Source organism: Lytechinus pictus, chromosome 6 (genome assembly GCF_037042905.1).
Source record: "Lytechinus pictus isolate F3 Inbred chromosome 6, Lp3.0, whole genome shotgun sequence".
Lineage (NCBI taxonomy): Eukaryota > Metazoa > Echinodermata > Echinoidea > Temnopleuroida > Toxopneustidae > Lytechinus > Lytechinus pictus.
This window is the reverse complement of record NC_087250.1, coordinates 19594434-19614164: the sequence shown is the minus strand read 5'-3', so window position 1 is coordinate 19614164 and position 19731 is coordinate 19594434. Positions and strand designations below refer to the sequence as shown.

Sequence of the window (19731 nt, the reverse complement as noted above, 5' to 3'; positions counted from 1 at the left end):
CGCGCTTCGCGCTCGCATTAATTTGTTGGTGAGAAATGTGTCTCTATCTCAGTCATGAGTCATTATATATATACACACACACACACACACATATATATATACATAATATTTGTGTGTGAGTGTGTATACACACTCACACACACACACATACATATATATATATATATATATATATATAGGCATGTGTGTGTGTGAGTTTTTTTGTTTTGTGTGATCGAGCGCCTTTGGAAAGTTGATTCATGATTTTGCCCCCCCCCCCAATCTGAAAAAGGGATCGACGCCCCTGGTATGATTAACTGCCGTCGAAGACCCCATGCATACCTTACTGATTTTCATGATGCCCCGCATTGCGCACAACAACAAAAAACGAGAAAAAAAAAAGAATTGAGCTCATTCAAAGAATGGAGGCGCCGAATTTTCAAATACACCAGTAATATACAGTTGGCCGAATCAGGGGTGGATCCAGGATTTTCCAAAGGGGGGGGGGCACATTTTCCAGAGGAAAAAAATTGACAAGCAAAAAAAAAAGGTATTTAACCAAAAATTAAGGACAAAGTTACATTTTGCCCACGAAAAAGTTTGAAAAGCATAAAAAAAAAAAAAAAAAAAATTCACTTTAAAAACTTATGTTTTAACGGCATTTCTACATTAAAAAAATTAATTTTGCCTCTCAAGCCCCCCCCCCCCCTACGGGCCGCTAGTGGGAGTAATTGTAATTTTTCAAAAAGAAGAAAATAAAATCGTAAAGATACACATGCACAAATTAAGAATTGATATTTTTTTATTTTTTATTATCATTATAAGTTTGCAGCCAAGGAATCAATAGGTCAATATTCTTCCGGCTGGTGGTGTGTTTTATTATTTTATTATTATCATTATTATTATTATTTGTTGTTGAGGGGCGTAAATGAACCCCCCGGCCCCGCCCCCAACGCTGATATTATTATTCATAACCACAGACAAGATGGCGGGGTTGCCAGCAGACGCCAAAATAGTTTTGATTCTCTTCTGCGCTGCGGTACAGATTTTTCCTTCAACTGCTCAGACAACACCCACAGGTATTCAACAAAGCACAAACAACCCAGTATCAACAGCAACCACCCAAAATGCCCAAACAACACAGACTCAGCAACAAACAACGACTAATCCGCCGACTTTGCCTTCAACAGAGGTGCCCGCGAATACAGGTAAAGAGTACGTAGATGATATGCGTGGTCCCATATATTGACATTTGTGTGTTTCAGTTAACCAAAGTGCGCATGAAGCCATGTAGACAATTCTTTAGTGTTAAAAAAGGGGGAAGTTCACCCTGACGAAAGTAAAAATAAGCAGAATTTTAAGTCTAATAATAATTTAAAAAATATTGGTGAAGTCAAGTGAAGGTTTGAGAAAAAAAGATTAAGAAAGTTTACAATAATACAAGTCCAAGACAAGTACAAGTTGACAACTTCATTTTTTTTATTTTTGATGTAAAAAAAACAAGCAGCTGCCCCATAACTTATCACATAAAATGCAGAAAATTTCATTTTTTTAATGGTTCATGATGACTTATGATGGGGTGACCGTATTTAGTGCACATATTGGTTTTCTTGACAATTCCAAGACACCTAGATTAGATTATATACCCTTAAAAAACGTCCAATACCTCAAAAGAACAAGAATATCTTATCTCACATTTCATGGCTTGGAATTCAAACTTCAGATTAAAATCAATGTAATTTCAAGAAATTTGTAACGCCTACCGACTTCATAGTCTGCTCTGCTCACATGTGTGACCTAAGTTTGTTGCCCTTTTGTGGTCGACAACAAGTGTCAAAACGCTCGATAACCACCTCGTATTGTCCAGCACATACCAGCCATTTGAGTAAAGTTCGAAATAGGCAATACTATTATTTTTTATTGATATTTTTCCAGGTTGAGAATAGGCTTGTGCAATATCATGGATAATAATCCTCTGTATACACATCAATGACCGTCTTATCAATAGATTGCTCGTTGCTGAAAATTTTAGGATTGGGAGGAGGTAGGCGCCGGGCAAGGGCCAAATGATTGATTTTAAAATTCAAAGACATTTTTCTCAAAATCATGCCAAAAATTTACTTCTCATTTCCATCATATTCAATTTCACCATGCAAATCATTTTGTTATTATTTTTTTTTACTTGCTTTTAAGATTATATATTTAGGCCTTCATTATAAGTAAAAGCTATTTTTTCACAAAAGGCGTGCCCCCACAATCATCACCACTGTCACTACATTTATCATCCCATTTTCATCATCATTACCACAATTTCCATTGTATAATATGACTACAGGATCTATTCATTATATCATTATCAACATTTCTCACAAAAAATTCACATCATTGTCAACTTCTTTCGGGGCAAAATCATTAGACCCCCCGCCACCCATTCTTATTGTTTTGTTTATTGGGGAATGAAATTTATTAAGGGAGAATGAACATGTTCTCTTATCAGCACACTTAATTCATGGCCACATGAACACAGCAAAGGAGAATGAAGAAAAGACACTAAGTTATCATTTGTATATTCAACTGAATTTCTTGTTTTCATTTTCTTTTTTCATTTTCCATTTACAAATCTCCTTTTTTTTTTCAGAAATAAAAATTGTTTACATATTCATATATTCACATATTTTACATATTAACATATATATATATATATTTACATATTTATATATTCATATATTTACATATTTGCATATTCACATAATTACTTATTCATATATTTATATTCATACATATCAACATATATTTCATTGTTCCGTCTCACAAGGGAACCTGAAAAAAAAAAAAATGTGTTGCCAATTTGAACTTGTCCGGCCCAACCAGTGTTTGCAGGAGTCACATTCTGCCCAGTTAATGACAGTGCCCATGTCAGAGGCTGATGGTGGATCGTCCAAATGGCACTGGCAACAACGTTCGTCATCATCTGATCTATCCTCAGAAATGCGAGTCTGGGTCGTCTGCTCGATGGTGGAAGAACGGTAGATCTGCAGGAAGATTCTGTTTCCATGATGGCTACCCCTCTGACTATTCTTTGAAGGTGGAGAAGGCTTCTTGGTCACTAACGATGCCTCCATAGAGCTTGTTGATGGGGGATGAACCGGATGAGGGGTGTTGGCATTGGTGATTGCACTTGGTCTCATCGTCCTCTCGATCTCTACTGCTTCGGGGTCAAATGGGCAGATTCCAGACTTCCTAAATGCTGCCTTGAGGTTGTCCTCTCTCATCGCCTGTAGGTATGCGTGACTGATTAGGCTTGTCATGTCAAATCTAGAGATTGACCTTCCAGGATGCTTGGAGAGGAAATCTGTGCACTGACTGTTGAATTGTGCCTTCATCGGATCGAAGCAGCCGACGTCGAGAGGCTGGAGAATGTGACTTGTGTGAGGGGGAAGAAGGAAGAGTATCACGTTGTGCTTCTGGGCTTCTATGAGGGGAACAGTTATGTGGCTTTTGTGTCCATCATACAGTAGGAGAACTTGTTGCTCAGCTTCCCGGTCTGGCAAGGATCGGATTAAATGCTTGCTCAGGAACCGACTGAAGACATCACCATTACTCCACCCACTGTCCGTCATCTTGAACCTGCTGCCTGGTAATGATTCCCAAGTCAGCTCTGCCATCAAGTTCTTCCCTTTAAATACAATATAGGGTGGCAATGACGATCTGTCAGCTGATCCTCAGGCAAGGAGTGTTATGGTTGCTGAGCGACAGGAAACGATTGAAGGCGACCTCAATGGTGAATGCTCCTGGTTGAATCCTGTTTCATCAACTTTGTATATGAACCTAGGTTTGTCCTTTAGGTCATACTTTATCAGGATCTTGTCCAGTTCTTGGTAGTATCAGGCAATCCTCTCCGGTGTTGTGGATATTGCCGTAGTGATAGCCAACAACCTTGGGCGGATGACTTGGAGAGCTGGCCATCTCCTCATGAACCCGTAAAACGATCTTGCTGTTAGTTGTTGAACAGGAGACTTCACCCTTTCCTGATGAACCTGTGTGGCAAGCTCCAGAACCTGGAATTTAAAATATAAATATATATACAAAAGTTGATAAATATTGCATTACAATTGATAAAAGAATGAATTTGATTACAATAATACTACTGTTACTACTAATTATGATAAAATGAATAATAATGAGGAAAATAATAATGATAATGATGATAATAATGATAATAATAATATTAATTATGAATATGATAATTATGATGATAGTCACAACAGCAACAAAATAAAAAATGATACTGATTATAATGATGATGATGATAATAAAATTGAGACGAAGGAGTATTCCCAACTCTCTTCTTTAAGAACAATTTTAGATTGTTACTCACCTTAGAACAATTCAAGCCACATCCACACTCAGCCATGTACACAAGGTGGTTGGAAAGGGCCTCTTCATCAATATAGCTTAGCATCGTTGGGTGCCCTTTTGGTCCCGTGTGCCGCCTTGACAGTTTGTTCCTCAAGGTCGCCTCCGGAACCCCATATCTGCCTGCAGCCTTTCTGATGGAGCATCTCTTTGACACCAACCGCATCGCTTCTTTATTGCTTTCTGGTCCATAATTCACATAGCTAGAAAAGTCTTTCTTAGGATTCTTCTGTAATAAAGAGAGTGATATATACATGCATTCAAAATAACAAATATCTGATATTTTCGTCAACTTTGTAATCACCATTTCTATGCTAAGCCTATTAATTGACATCCATTTCGTCTTTAACTCTCTTTTTTACATTATCAAAAATATATTAAAAACATTTATTTGGTCTTCAAATATGCTATCTCTATCCCAAGGATCCACCCTTCAAAGCTGTCAAAATCTCATACAAAACTACAGACTTGGGGGACCTCACCTTACCATACATTATTTGGAAGAATACTCTTCCCTATTGGACATACATATATAGTTCAATGTTCATGACATTTTTTTTTCCAGTAAATTGGCAATGTGACTGTGTGAGGTGTAGAGTGGGGATCCCTCATAAATATTCACATATTTTCCTCTTTCTGTGTCTGAGTAGACGTCGGGACATGCATCTGTGATTTGACTGGCAACAGATGTGACGTTAACTGCTGCTGTGACCCAGATTGTACAGCAGCCGACACAGAGACGTTCAGCCAATGTTCAGAGAATGCTTACGTGTAAGTAACCCTCAGTCTTATAAATCAGATTGTCCTTCAGCGGACATTCAAAATTTTCAACCAGTGGTCAGATAATACTTAGCCTACATAAGTAGGGTTGGGCTGAGTTACTTTCTGAAGTACCCGTCCTGACCTTCCCCTCTCCATCCAACTTCATTCCAGACTGTTTATCAGCCAACACGCAGAGAATATTTATAGCAATAATAATAGTTAAATTGATAGAGCGTTTCATAATTTGCATTTGTAAGTACTTTACATGTAAATATTTTTACCCCGGTCATTGTGTCCATCACTGTTCCTCGCATCATCTCCACTCCCTGGGGAGCATTCTGGCCAGGCAATTGTTTTTTACTGGTACACATATTGCCAATCTAATTCTTTTTTAGGATAACCAATAGTCAGAAAACTGAGTGCTTAGAAATTCCTGTATTGAATGTTATAATAATTACCTTACAAATGTTATGAGTATTATCAATCCCAAAAACATCCTCCAGGCACCCATTAAACACCTGGGTGGAGAGAGAAAAATGTGGATAAGTACCTTGCCAATTCGGTGGATTCACAATTTGGTGCGCCATCTATCAGTTGCAGCGAACATGCCAAATATCTTACTTTTGGGTTGACATCGCGCAGGTGCAGGCAGCGCACAGTGTGCTAGTGTACTGTAATGTGTCTGTGATGCTTAATAAGTGAAAAATGTATATGGCAAGAATTCACCAAAATGGTCTACATTTTGCAAAGAAATAAGCAGGTGAATTTCTCTCCCACCTCCTGGTCCATAGTAAACAGCATATCCAGTCGAGCCGCATCGGCCAACGCCGATAATCGCATGCTTGTATGCACTTAAGAACTAGCACACGGAACAGATGTCAAATTTTTCCCCACGAGGCATTGCGAATTTCCGGTAAATGGTATATTCATTGGCGACGGTTTAGCGCGTAAGAAAGGATCACCAGTTGTTCTTAAAGTCGCTCTTAACCTAAGAACAGCTTTATGAAACGGCCCCCTGAAACCCTTCTCTATCTTCCATTTAATATTTTTTTGAGGTCAAACACAAGAAAATTTCCAGTCAACCCTCAGATAATAATTATATCTAAAGTAACCATTAACCATTCCCTCTTCCCTTTATTCTCTCTCCCTCTCCCCGACTCTCCAACTCTCTCTCTCCCCGACTCTCCAACTCTCTGTCTGAATCTCTCTTATTCTTTGTGACTCCCCGCCTCTCTGCCTGACTCTTTCTCTCACTCTGTGTGCACAAAGCTGTGTGTACCTGAATTGGTAGCCCAGCTTAGCCATGGTAATAATAATGCAGGTCCCGCTGTGAGAACAGTTTTCGGAACTGAAGTGGCTACCCTGGGTAAATATACCGTTATTATTATTATTATTACTCTCTCTCTTTCTATTTTTGTATTAGTGTTGAGGACAAGGTTTGTCTAAGGAGCTCAGTAATCTTCACCAACAATGCTGAGCCTGAGACTGTGGATGTGACGGACCCAAGCCTATTCTGCATCACCAGAGATAACTGTGAGTAGTGTTGGAGCCTGTAACACAAAGCTTCGCATATCATCGTAGAACATTTTTCTTACGATTGATTGCATTGCTTGCAGTGTACAATTTAGTCATGAAAATCAATTAATTGCTATAAACCTTTGTATATGTGACCTTGGTCGATATTTGATTTCAATCTAGTACTTTGACATTTTTTTTTCCTTACGAGATAGATATGGCGCCTAAAAAATTATATTATTATGATAAAAGCGCGATAGATAAAAATGCTTTGGTCAAGGGCCATGCCGGGAATCGAACCCCAGACTTTCATGGTCTGGTCTGGTGCCCTAGATCACTTCGCCACGGCACCTCGTGTGACTTTGACATTACTATTTGACTGTTTGACATTACTATTATCATAATATTTGTTTTCTGGGTCAAAACTGTGATTTAAGCATACAGAGGATATGAAACACACCTTTCATAGGTGCTTGCATGGAAGTAATATTTGAAGAAAAAAAATGATTTGAATAAAGTGAAAAAATCCTGCAAAAAAGAATAGAAAATAGAGCAAAATATGCTTTTTTAGGGGGATTGGTACACGTTACACTCTGGCCATCGTGTATAGAACCTTCCCAGAAGCAGATGTGTTGGAGTGCAACAATAAAATTAATGAAAACCATTGGCGCGAATTCACAAAGGTGGTTTTGAAAACCCACGGTTGAGCCCATGGTTTATGCAGATTTCCTGTATAAACTACGCTTATTTTACCGCGCATATCAAAAAATGTCCAATGCTGATGTGCGCTTTTGTCACAGTGCGCAAATTTGAAGCCTGTTGCCATGGTTATCCACGCTATTTTATTCATGAGTCCACCGTTTTGAATAATGAGTCCACTCTTCAAATAGTGGTCTCATGAATAAAATAGCGTATCTAACCATGGTAACAGGCATCAATTTGGCGCACTGTGACAAAAGCTCGCATCAGCATTGGACATTTTTTATTCACGCGCCCGATACGCGCTAAATTAAGCGTAATTTATACAGGAAATCTGCATAAACCATGGATTCAATTTCAACCGTGGGTTTTCAAACCACCTTTGTGAATTCAGGCCATTGTGTTTATGTTCTAATACACAGGTTTCCCATTGTTATGCCCTCTAATGTCACATCATCTGAAACTGTTCTATTCGATGATCTTTGTAGGTTAATAGGTTTGCATGGTGGAGTTTATAACGTGGAGAAGGTTAGGGTTCAACATGTGTAATATGAAGAAGGGGAGGAAATACAGGCAGAAAAATAGAAATGGAAAGACGAGAAAGGATGAAAAGAGGAAATTAGAAGTATTCTATTCTTGAAAATGAGCGAAGTCCTGAAAAGGACTGTAAACCAGATGAGATGAGCTGAATGTGGCTTGAGTAGCGATGGTATGAGTAGTAGCAGGTTGAAGTGAAGAGAGGTTACTTGACGTTTCGGGCAGGTTGACTGTCCGTCTTCAGGAGTACTTCTAATTTCCTCTTTTCATCCTTTCTCGTCTTTCCATTTCAATTTTTCTGCCTGTATTTCCTTCCCTTCTTCATATTACACATGGTGAACCCTAAACCTTCTCCACTTTGTAACTGTTTTATTCCAACATATTGTAGTAAAGGATGAAGTTTACCCCTTTTCCCATCCTAATACCAATAAGTTTATTTTGTTTTCCAGATGCTCAAAGGAATTTCTATACTGTATCCCAGGCAGTTGAGACGGTTGAACGTTTCTATGAGCTTAGTGATCAGTATGGGTCAACATCGTATGCCAAGCCGTCAGAGGATACAAATGTGACCTATAGTGATTTTTATAAGGTGATTAGCTTTACTTTATTCTTTTATAATTTGCATTAAATCAATTAATGTAATAATGATAATTATGACCGCAGTACTTTCAATTATGATGATGAATGATGATGATGATTTATAATGATGAAGATGATGAGGGTGATGATGATGATGATTAATGATGATGAAGATGATGATGATATTGATGATTATGATGATGATGATGATGATGAGCATGATGAGGATGATGATGAGGATGGTGATGATGAAGATGATGATGATGAAGATGATGATGATTAATGATGATGATGACAATGATGCCGATTGATGATGATTATAATGAGGAGGAGGAGGAGGATGATGATGGTGATGATGATAATGATGATAATAATGATGACAACGATGATAAGGATGATGATGATGCAGCTCCTAATGATGATATAGTGTAGGAACTCTAACAACCAGACACAGAAGCTTGACTTATTTCAAAATTGAGGTGTCCTTTGAAACAATACAGAAGGCAAGATTGCATGTAACCGCTCACATTCTACGAAAGGTCTTGAACTAGAAAGAGAAATGAACAATGAATGTGCACTCATTTGAGTAAGAGCACCTTAACGATATTAACTAAAAAATTATTCATTTCTTTTCCTTCTCTCTCTTTCACTCAGTCTGGAGATGTAATCTACACATTGTATGACTCACTAGCCCTAGGGCGACTCGGGCTACCAAGAGGGCTAACATCGGATGTTTGTGACGACAACAACCCTGCAGGTTCGTATAACCTTTATGTGGCGTCTCAAGATTTCCGTTTTCTAAACTGCACTTTCTGTGTCCTTCGATCACTAGTATATGTTCAAAACATATGACGGAATAATAGCCTTTTTGTCATGTGAGGGTTTTATGACATTTGCTTTGGCGACAATTGCTCCGATGGGAAATCTACAAGTTGAGCCGAGCGTAAAACCCAACCTCCAAAACTAAATAAACTCCAATCTTTAATCTTTGTATTATTCTGAATCAAAAACTCGATTACAATCCTAACTCAAAAACCAATACCCTCTGAGATATTCAGCCTGGAGCAAATTTCGGAGGATTACATGTTGTGTCACTGCGTATAAGAAAAGCTCTCACCATCGATCTGTACAGTTCGATATAAAGCAATCTGCTATACAAAGACATTTTATGATTTTCATAAAATTTGGGGATTGAATAAATATCATTTTCCTTGCAATTCTATGAATTATAAACTTAATTGGGGAAAAACTGGAGAGTTGTGAGATACGGTCGTCAGAAATAAGAGAGTGGTAGTGGTAGGCGTGTCTCATGGTAGATATGTGGACGAGTTGGCAATAGACGAATTGGCAATTTACCGATTGAGAGACATATCATATTTTTGCCTTACAGCATATTTACACGATCAGAGTGTAACATGCACTCGTGTGCTTACCAGTCTTGAAACAGATTGTGGACAGCAACCGTTCTTATCTGCCAAGACATACTATGATGGGTTCAAGGTCATTGCGGTAAGTGCATTAATGATAATGATAATAATAGTCCATATTTACATGGTGTCTTTTCTGCGAGATACAAAGCACTTTGAGATAAAATAGAAAATATAGGCAGTGACGGTATTCTTCTAAGGTCGAAAACACTATTGTTAAAAGGAACTTTGGCTGTATTTAATCTTGTAGATCTGTATTCTCAAAAGACGTTTGAATTGTATCATGGTATGACACCATGGACTATGGATATTTGTGTACATAATTACACTTATTACATTGCTTACACTAAGAAAATTTCAGTTACACTTTTGGCCAAGGGTGTAATTATAAAAAGGAGAGAAATGGCTTTGCAAAATTTTCAAGAAATTTTATCAATATGAAGATATTAAAAAATATATATATTATAGAAAGAAAGAAATGGGGGAAAAGCAGCATAACAACATCTTGCCAAAGGATGTTAGTGCCAAGATGGGAATTGAATCCCAAACCTTATGACCTATAGTCTTGAGACGATCATCCCGAGTAGACCACAATACCTGTACACGATATCTAACCCTATTTGATTTTTTTCACCTGCTCATTCTCCAGACGCCCAATTTCCTTCAAGAAAACCCACTCCCTGCTCCTATCCTAGTCAACGCCACAACCGCCCTCCCCGAGACGACCTCTATGCCAACAACCCCACCCGATGTGACCACCGCAACCCCAGACTCCGGCAATGCCACATTGGGTCCCAACGCAACCGTCATTGATCAGTTCACGACTCTCGTCCCTGTCACGGACTATCCCTTCTACAGCGAGCCAGGTCTCGTGAATATCTCGGTCCGATTGCCGGTCCTGTGCAGGATCGTCTTCGGTTTCGTGGTGGACTGCAACTTCACGATGGACGAGGTCCCGTTCCCGATGTATAATGAATCAAGCGAAACTTGTGAGGATGTGGTCCTTGAGGTAAGGCCAATCTACTTTGCTCATGAGAAGAAAAAAAATTACAGAAGATAAAAGGAGAAGAAAAAAAGAAAAGGAAATAACAAGCAAAGGAAAGGAAAGGAAAGAAAAAAAAATGAAAAGAAATGAAAAGAGAAGAGAAGAAAAAAAAAGAAAAGGGGTAAAGGAAAACAGAAACAGAAAAAAAGAAAGAACAAAAGAAAACAAAAAAAGGGGGGAAAAGAAAATAAAATAGAACAAAAAAAATGAATGGAAAGAAGCTTTTCATCCTTTCAAAGAAAAAAGCTCAAAAAAGCAGTGGCAAAAATAGTAATTTCTTGACTGGTTGCCAGCCAAACCAAACAAGAAGAAGAGAGAAGATTTAAAGGGGAATCCACACAAATAATAAGTTGTTTTTAGAGGAAAATGAAAAATCAGGCAGGTAGATGGGTGAAAGCTTGAAAAATATCGGACAAACAGTATGGGAACGTCCCTACCACTTGTCATTTTTAATAATAATATGCAACATTTATATAGCGCTTAATACAAATGTTTCTTTTACCCCAGCTTTAGCACGGCTACCCTGATCGGGCGCATGAGCATTCAATGAATTCCTTCCTGCCGGGTACCCATTTACTACACCTGGGTGAAGAGTGACAAATGTAGATAAACGTCAAAGGACGAGAGTGCTGTGTTGGGATTTGAACCCCGGACCTTGTGGTTCATAGTTCGGAGACTTATCCAATTGCCAATTTGAAATACGCATAGTCTTGATAGGGATCTAAATTTTAAAACAGCCGTAACTTTCTTATTGCTCATCCAAGGTACAGACTTTCACCATTCTGTTTTTTGTTTCTCTGTAACAATATTTTAGGACCAAGGTTGGATTCCCCTTTTACTTATGGGATGCTGATTAGAGGCACACAGCTTCCAAAATATCAAGATGAATTAATCTTCTTTTGCTTTTCAGTTTGTCAAAAGTAATTGATTTTGTATTTATTTTCATACTTTCAAATGATTTCCATTTTCCAGTTGATCGTAAGGTTGTAATTAATTTTACATAATGCTGATTAGAGGAACACAGCTTCCAAAATATCAAGATAAATAAATCTGCTTTTACGTCTCAAATTGGCAACATCAATTTTGTAGTCATTTTCATACTTTCAAATAACTGAATAATGAATATTTAACTGAATGATAATTTCTTCCCACCTTCCAGTTGATCGTAAGGTTATTATAAATTTTACATAATGCTGATTTGAGGAACACAGCTTCCAAAATATCAAGATAAATAAATCTGCTTTTAGGTCTCAAATTGGCAACATTAATTTTGTAATCATTTTCATACTTTCAAATAACTGAATAATGAATATTTAACTGAATGAGAATTTCTTCCCACCTTCCAGTTGATCGTAAGGTTATTATCAATTTTACATGATGCTGATTTAGAAGCACACAGCTTCCAAAATATCAAGATAAATAAATCTGCTTTTACTACTTTAAATTGAGAACATTAATTTTATATTCATTTTCTTACATGTACTTTCAAATAGTTAATAATGGATATATCATCAATTGAGCTGAATGGTAATTGCTTACCACCTTAAAGTCGATTATAAAGTTGTGATTAATTTTGCATCTTTGTGAAACAGTTCCCAGACATGACGCTAAAAGTGAGATGAATAATCAAATGGCATCAGGCAAAAATTATTTTTCTATTTTCTAGAGCTACTTTTTACAACCTACTGCTTAATCCGCTGCATTGGACAAGCTTAGTTTAAAGGCTTGGTCCCACCGTAACTTACGAATGCAACAACAGTAAAGAATCTTGTTATCTGTTGGAAAACGTTTTGTATCCGTTGTGTATTCTTTGCATACGTGTCTCATACGCTCTATATCCATCAAGCATCCGTCCATTGTGATTTCATTGTTCGCCCATTTTGTCCATTGTCTGGAGCGGATGAAAACGGATGGTACCACCCTGAAATTCTGCTTGTCCGCTGTATCCGATATGAATACGTTTTATGTTCGTCGGCCAGTGGGACCTGGTGGGTGTTTCATAAAGCTGTTCGTAAGTTAAGAGCGACTTTAAGAACGACTGGTGATCCTTTTTTTCTGTAAATGGTATACACCATTGGCGATGGTTTAGCGCGTAAGAAAGGTTCACCAGTCGTTCTTAAAGTCGCTCTTAACTTACGAACAGCTTTATGAAACGGCCCCCAGGCCTTAATACATGAGTGAATGACAATTTTCTGGAGCTCTTATGAGCACATCAGGGGCGAAATCGGCCCGAGTCCCTATGTAATTTTTCCATGGATGACATGCAAATTTTCTATCCATAATTTTAGAGTTTGAATAGGTGAAGGGTAGCCTGTTGAGACTCTGATTCTGATTTAATGAAAAGGGGAGGGGATGTTGTTGCCTGCTTTGATAAAAGCCTGCTTTGATAAAAAAGAAGTTGACATATTGATGAAAATTTAATTTTTAATGGGTTGACATTTTACAAATTGATATCTATTTTCCTACTTTTGTACTGACTGAGCCACATTTCCATCAGAGCCGTAATGAGAAAAGGTTACTTCATTTCTATCTTTTCTCTTCCTAGGTCAAATACATCATTACCCACAATTCAACAGATGGCATAGAGGAAGTAGAGGTCGAGCTTCTACTGGGGTCATTGACCTCAAATGACCTGAACCCATCACAGACATTCTCTACAGAGTTTGTGAAGGTGAGTCAGTCCTAAATTTACCCCATTTCTGTCTTTGTATGTTTCAGTGCCTGTCTGTCTTTCTCCCTCTTTCTCTCTCTGTTTTTCTTTCTCCTTCATGTGTGGTTCTTGTCATGATTAAGGTCAAAGGTCATTTAGGGTCAATGAACTTTGGCCATGTTGGAGGTATTTGTTGACTTTGCATCATGACTTAGAAAGTTAATGGATCTAGTTCATGAAACAGACATAAGGGTAATCAGGTATAAATGATTGTTTTGCACACGTCTTAGATCACATGATCATGGTCAAAGGTAATTTTAGGTCAATTGACATAGTATTTTGTTATATGAGTGTTTTCTTTTGTGAATAATTATTCAATTGCTGTTTTGAAAGTCATCACTGCTGCTATATTGAATGGCGTAATGCAGGCGAGACTACCACTTGTTCTGTTTCCATCTCTATCTGTCACTTTCCTTCTTTTTTTTTTTTAATCTTTATCTATGGTCTCGCTTTCTCTGCTCTTTATCTCACTCTCTGTTTCTCTCTCTTCACACAGCGTGATGAGATAGATGTGTACCCCCGTAGCGGTAATCCTGGCTACATGATTGGACAACCGATAATGGCAGGGAACCTCGTGGAAGAGATTCAACCAGACGAGAGTATCAAATATCCTTTACTGAACTCCAGGGCATAACCCTAATTGGGGTATTTTGGAGGTTGGAAAGATATCAGCTATTGATCACATGGTCACAGAAGAAACTGGCATGCCCGTCACCTATGTAGTAATCTGACAAAATTGTATATTTTATTTCCAAATCATTCAAATTTGTTTTTGATTAAACTGATTATCCCTTATTCATGCATTAAATTTGAATTCAGTTGTAAATTTTGAATATGCTTCTAAACTGCTGTTTGGCTAGAAACTCTCTGTAGTATTATTCTTGAATGTAAAATAACAAAAAATAAGTGGCGATATCAGCAGACTTTCTAATGAAGTTTATAGCTTTCAAAATTTCTTAGGTATTTAGGTGAATAGTTGCCAGCATTGCATGTATGTCAATCATAAGCAAAACAATTGCTTTATTTAAATCAATAAAAGTAAAATGATAAATACATTTTACAATAATACAAAGTACATTTTTTTGGCCTAGTAGTGAGCTTTTCACGGTACTAATTAATTGCAAAAAATGTTGAGGTCTTGTGAGGGACAAATCAATCCATGAACAGTGATTTCTATGGCTTTGGGTGGCCTTTTTATTGGCCTCACTGTCCTTACCATTGTCCAGGAGTTTTGTTGTACCCTTTCAATTTGTGCTGTAATATAGAAATCGCTATAATATCAGCTGTCGATTAAATTTTCACAAAGAAAATTGATTGGTATGTTATCCACTATTTACAGGTAATCTGCAAAGCTCTGTTAATGCAATTATCCTTAACCTAAGTTTTACGCAGGCAATATCTATAGGTACGGATCCTGACAGCTGGCTGACGGTTGTCCGAAGCTCTGCCGACGGAACATGCGTAAACGACACGGATTCGCGTCTTCCCATCACGTTTGGAGAGAATTTACGCAGCGGATGCACCATACGGTATATGTTTAAAATAGACATTTTATAGTTTTCTAATCTATGTGCATATGTAGCAGGATTCTGAGAAGTATCTTGATTGGATTTGTATGTTTCATAATGAAAGTCACCATTTAATGATAATGATAATAAGCCACATAATCGTAACCCTTTGAAGAGAAATTCACCCCAGCGATTTTCGCGATCGACTCAAACCAAAACCAAAAGTTCCTGAATGAAGCGCACGCCATGAATTTACCATTCACTTGTGCCCTGAACTCGAAGTAGAAATTCTACTTCTTATTCAATGATGTGTGATCCAATAACTTCTAGTCTATTTGTACTCTAGCTGGCACTAGTCTAGTTGCTTCCGCTTTCGACCCGCATTCAATAACCTCTTCTTCCATTTCAAGGAGGAATCATTGTAAAACTTGCAAATTGTGAATATCCCCTTTGCTTTATATAATAAGTCTTACCTTGATCAAGCTACCGGAAGTTACTTGCTCCCACAAGTAAACGGCCTGAGCTACATCCAGGAATTTTGGGTTATTGTCGATAGCGAGGATTAAACTTTGATAAGGATGTTGGTGTAGGTTTGATGAAAATCGGAAGAATCCAAATTAAATTCTAGCAAAATTCAAAGTCTCTCTGCGTTACTATTCATAATAAAATATCTATCACTGTTCTAATCTTTACAGAGTTTCATATGAGAGTGTTTCGGACATATGTGGCTTGATTCAAGCAACCGCATTAAACGCCCTCAACGGTGATCATCCAAGCCATGTCGCGACCTTTGGCAATTCACTTCCTGAGGTCGTAGGTGACTGGGTCGAGATCTTTGAGGACCCAATCTCGAGTAACCCTGTGGTAAGAGTATTGGCAATGTAGTCTTGAAGTCTTAGGATCTCGGGCCTATAGCAGGGTGCTCACAGTAATGGAAAATCCTGGAAAAGTTTGTGGCCATGGAAAGTCAGGGAAATTTGAAAATTTGTGAAAAGTCATGGAATTCTGTTTTCAAATTTCTGTGGGAAACCTGCTGTAGTGGGAATGGGTGTCTTTTGTTGTTTGGGGCGGGGTCCTTGAATGGTTTTAGGCACTTCCCTTACATCACGAGAGATACTTTTCATTCCCATTCTCTTCTTGCCTTTGGTTTCTGTCTCTGTCATTTCACCGTATTATTTTTATACGCCCGTCTCGACGGGACGTATTATGGTATCACGCTCTGTGTCCGTCCATCCGTTAACTTCAGTTTAATTGAATCTAGGCTCATATAATTTGGTGTGTATGATACTAGCATGGATATCCCAGGAAGCCTATTGATTTTGAGGTCAAAAGGTCAAGGTCACAGTGACATGTTTTCATCTTACCCTTCTGCAGTCCTTGTAAGCGCGATAACTTCAGTTTAACTTAACTTAGGCTCATATAATTTGGTGTGTATGATACTAGCATATATCCTAGCAATTTTCTTGATTTTGAAGCCAGAAGGTCAAAGGTGAAGTCGCCACCTTCTACTTTTCTTGCTTGACCAATAACTCAATTTTCTGTGTTACAGACGGGATTATTATGTACTCGCCTTAGCGACACTCTTGTTTATGTATACGAGTGCAATTTTCTTCATTGTTTACTTAGATATTATTTCTTATTAAGTATTGTTGTATTTATGTTTTCTTGTGTTTTATCTGTAAAAGATTGTACAATTCACCCTATGCTGCGAACATTCTTGAATTTTATACGCATTGTCATGTGCATGTGTGTAATTTTTTTCTCTTTTCATGTTTTATTTAAAAGCTAGTGTAGGAAATGATTCTATGTAAATGTAAATACCATAGACTTAATACAAAATGAAATTGAATTTAATTGAATTAATCTTTGTTCACCTTTTTAGAGCAACGAGCAAGGAGTGTGCAACAACATGTACATGTCTCTTCACATTGAAGTACTGTATGCAAACGTAGGAGCGCTAGCAAACCCGCAGGCCAAGATTATTGGTGTCCGTTATAACTATCCTGATGCTTCCGGACAAACACTTAGATATCAGGTAAGATTGACAAGAGAGACAGATAAGAGAAAGAGAGACAGACAAAGAGGGAGAGAAAGAGACAGAGAGACAAAAACATTTTATACATGTATAATCAAATTGTTCCTTAGTTTCTTGGAACTTACATGTAGCTCTTTAGGAGGTGCATATTCAAATTATTTAAAAGACCAATCTTCATTGATTTCAACTCTGAATTCTCAGAGATGCAGTTCTTTCATTACCTACATGTAATGCCTATACTGCCCAACTTTGGCAAAAGGAAGCAAGTGACACATCAGTCAAATTTGAGTTATTGTTGTTTCTGAAACACCCTTTGTATGTTGCACATTCCGACAAAATTTGGGGAAGAATTTATCGTTCTATGGAAAGATAATGAAGAAAATATGCTGTTAAATTGCACTGACGCCTGTGTAAATGACAAACACACATTGCTCATTTAAAACAAATGATGCTTTTGTAACTTGCTTCCTTTTGCCAAAGTACAGCAGCATTATACAAAATAGTTCAGAGCTTAGTATATTTTTTATCTCCCCAAAATCTTTTCTGCCCCCCCCCCCATCTCTTTCTCCCTCCCACTTCCCTTCTCTTTCCCTCTTCCTTCCCTTCCTCTTCCACTCTCCTTCCCATCTCTCTCCCTCTTTACCCTTCCCCTCTTCTCTCCCTCCCCCCCCCCCTCTCCTCTCCCCTCTTACTCCCACTCTCTCTCCTCTATCTCTCTTCCACAGTGCATAGGCCCATACTGCCAGCAGGGATCAGAATCTCTCGTTCAAACTTTTGAAGTTTCCGTGTCTGTGGAGTTCATCGACGCCTCCACCTCTCCGACTGCTTCTTGGGCAGAGAAACCGGCACTGGAATCTAGGCTGCCAAACGATTTCTTTTATCCCTTTTCTGGGAGTTCAAAAGCAGCTAAATTGTCTTTCAGTATATTAGTCCATATGGTTGTATTATCATTTTCCGTCCTCGTAACGTTATGAAGATAAATTTTATTTGTGTGCGTGTGCAATGTAATGAAAGTATTCCCTCATGTAACGGGTTTGCGAATATCTTAGGGGGTGTTGCAGGAAATTTTCTTGTTAATTGATTGTTTTGATGGCATACTTGTAATTGATTAAGGCATAGTGAGTGATCGTATTACCGACCGGCCTTGTATTACCGAATGCGCACATCGTACGCGTCAGAAAATAATTTCATACGCTCAAAACTTTGCAACATCCTGCCAAAGGGAACTTGAATAGAAAGATGATAAAAATGGTAAAAAACACATTTTCAAAGTATTATTATTCTAAAAATAATAAAGTATGTTCAAAATAGCTCATCAGTGACTTTGTTGTTTTCTCAACTTTTCCCCATAGAAAACACACGTTCGGTAATACGATACCTTTTTTAGGTGACCAAAATATTTCACATGCGAAGAGGGGTCCGATTGGAAGCTAATATCATTTTTAAAAAAGAAAAACGATTTCGGCAAGATTTTTACATATTTACATTTTGTAGGTAATTGTGTATTTATCGTGAAAGCTTGGTGAATTTTATGAGAATAGTGTGTTTGATATGATTGAATTCATGAAAATGTTCGGTAATAGTTCGATCCACTACCATACCTTGTCAAATCCCACTATAAAGCACTGCTGCATCTTTTCATAGCGGATTTCCTCCATTCCCCATCGTTTTGTCTATGGTGAAGTTCAAGTGTTAGTCATGAAAAGCCGCTTTCTGGATTTCCGCTCTGACTGTTAACAAAGTACGTAAAGACTAATTATTGGCTCTGGAAATGGAGGCAATCCTTAAGACCAGAGGCCAGTTTCATAAAAGAGTTACAACTATGTTAGCTTTCCCATTATAGCAGCTACAATGGAAACCTTGATTTTGATTGGCTGCTGAGCCCTGTTACCATGGTAGTTGGTATCATGACAAAGTTATGCAGGGGGCTCCATGTCTGCGCACCTAAAAATTTAACTTGAGATTAAACATGAATTTATCTTTATTCCACAAATAATTTAGTTGATATATTCCTTACATTATTATGAGTAAGTGTGCCAAATATCTCCTAAAAACTTGAAATATATGATTTTCTTGGGAAAAAACCTTGGCGAGTCACTTTCAGACTGAACAAAAAAAAGGGGGGCCCCATGTCTGCACACCCATTCATTTTTAACACGATTCAGGGATCTTTTTGATAAAAAAAGCTGTATTTTGAGGCGGTCGCATGAAATGCTAGAAAATTCAATATTTTCCCACCATTTTGAGTCGGCTTTTTAAAATAATATCTGTCTATGTATTGCGGGTGTAATGTTTCTGGTCGTTGCATATCTTCTTTTATTAGAATCGTGCAGATACGTGTGCTCAGATAAGAGGCACTCCGCAGACTTATCTGACCTGTCCATACAACAGTTGTAAGTCTTTTTATGAGATGGGCCCCAGAACATGCAAAGTGTGCATTATGTATGTCTTCTCCAAATCGAATCATTCCTTAATCACACAGAATGTGGTTGTCAAGAGATTTAAGATTTAAATTCTTG

The 19731-nt window shown here is 37.9% G+C and overlaps 1 protein-coding gene and 1 pseudogene across 1 annotated transcript; one reads left to right on the top strand and one right to left on the bottom strand.

Annotated features, from left to right (window-relative positions):
• The first annotated feature begins 936 nt into the window (after positions 1–936).
• On the top strand, positions 937–18229 carry LOC129263704 (tectonic-1-like). The gene is made up of 13 exons (XM_064101149.1): positions 937–1187; positions 5046–5166; positions 6581–6690; positions 8358–8497; positions 9142–9244; positions 9878–9996; positions 10564–10923; positions 13505–13630; positions 14166–14275; positions 15058–15198; positions 15873–16041; positions 17060–17212; positions 17938–18229. Exons 1-13 carry the CDS (start codon positions 965–967, stop codon positions 18184–18186), a joined length of 2124 nt encoding a protein of 707 aa, XP_063957219.1. The 5' UTR covers positions 937–964; the 3' UTR covers positions 18187–18229.
• On the bottom strand, positions 1305–4889 carry LOC129274361 (uncharacterized; annotated as a pseudogene).
• Positions 18230–19731: the final 1502 nt, after the last annotated feature.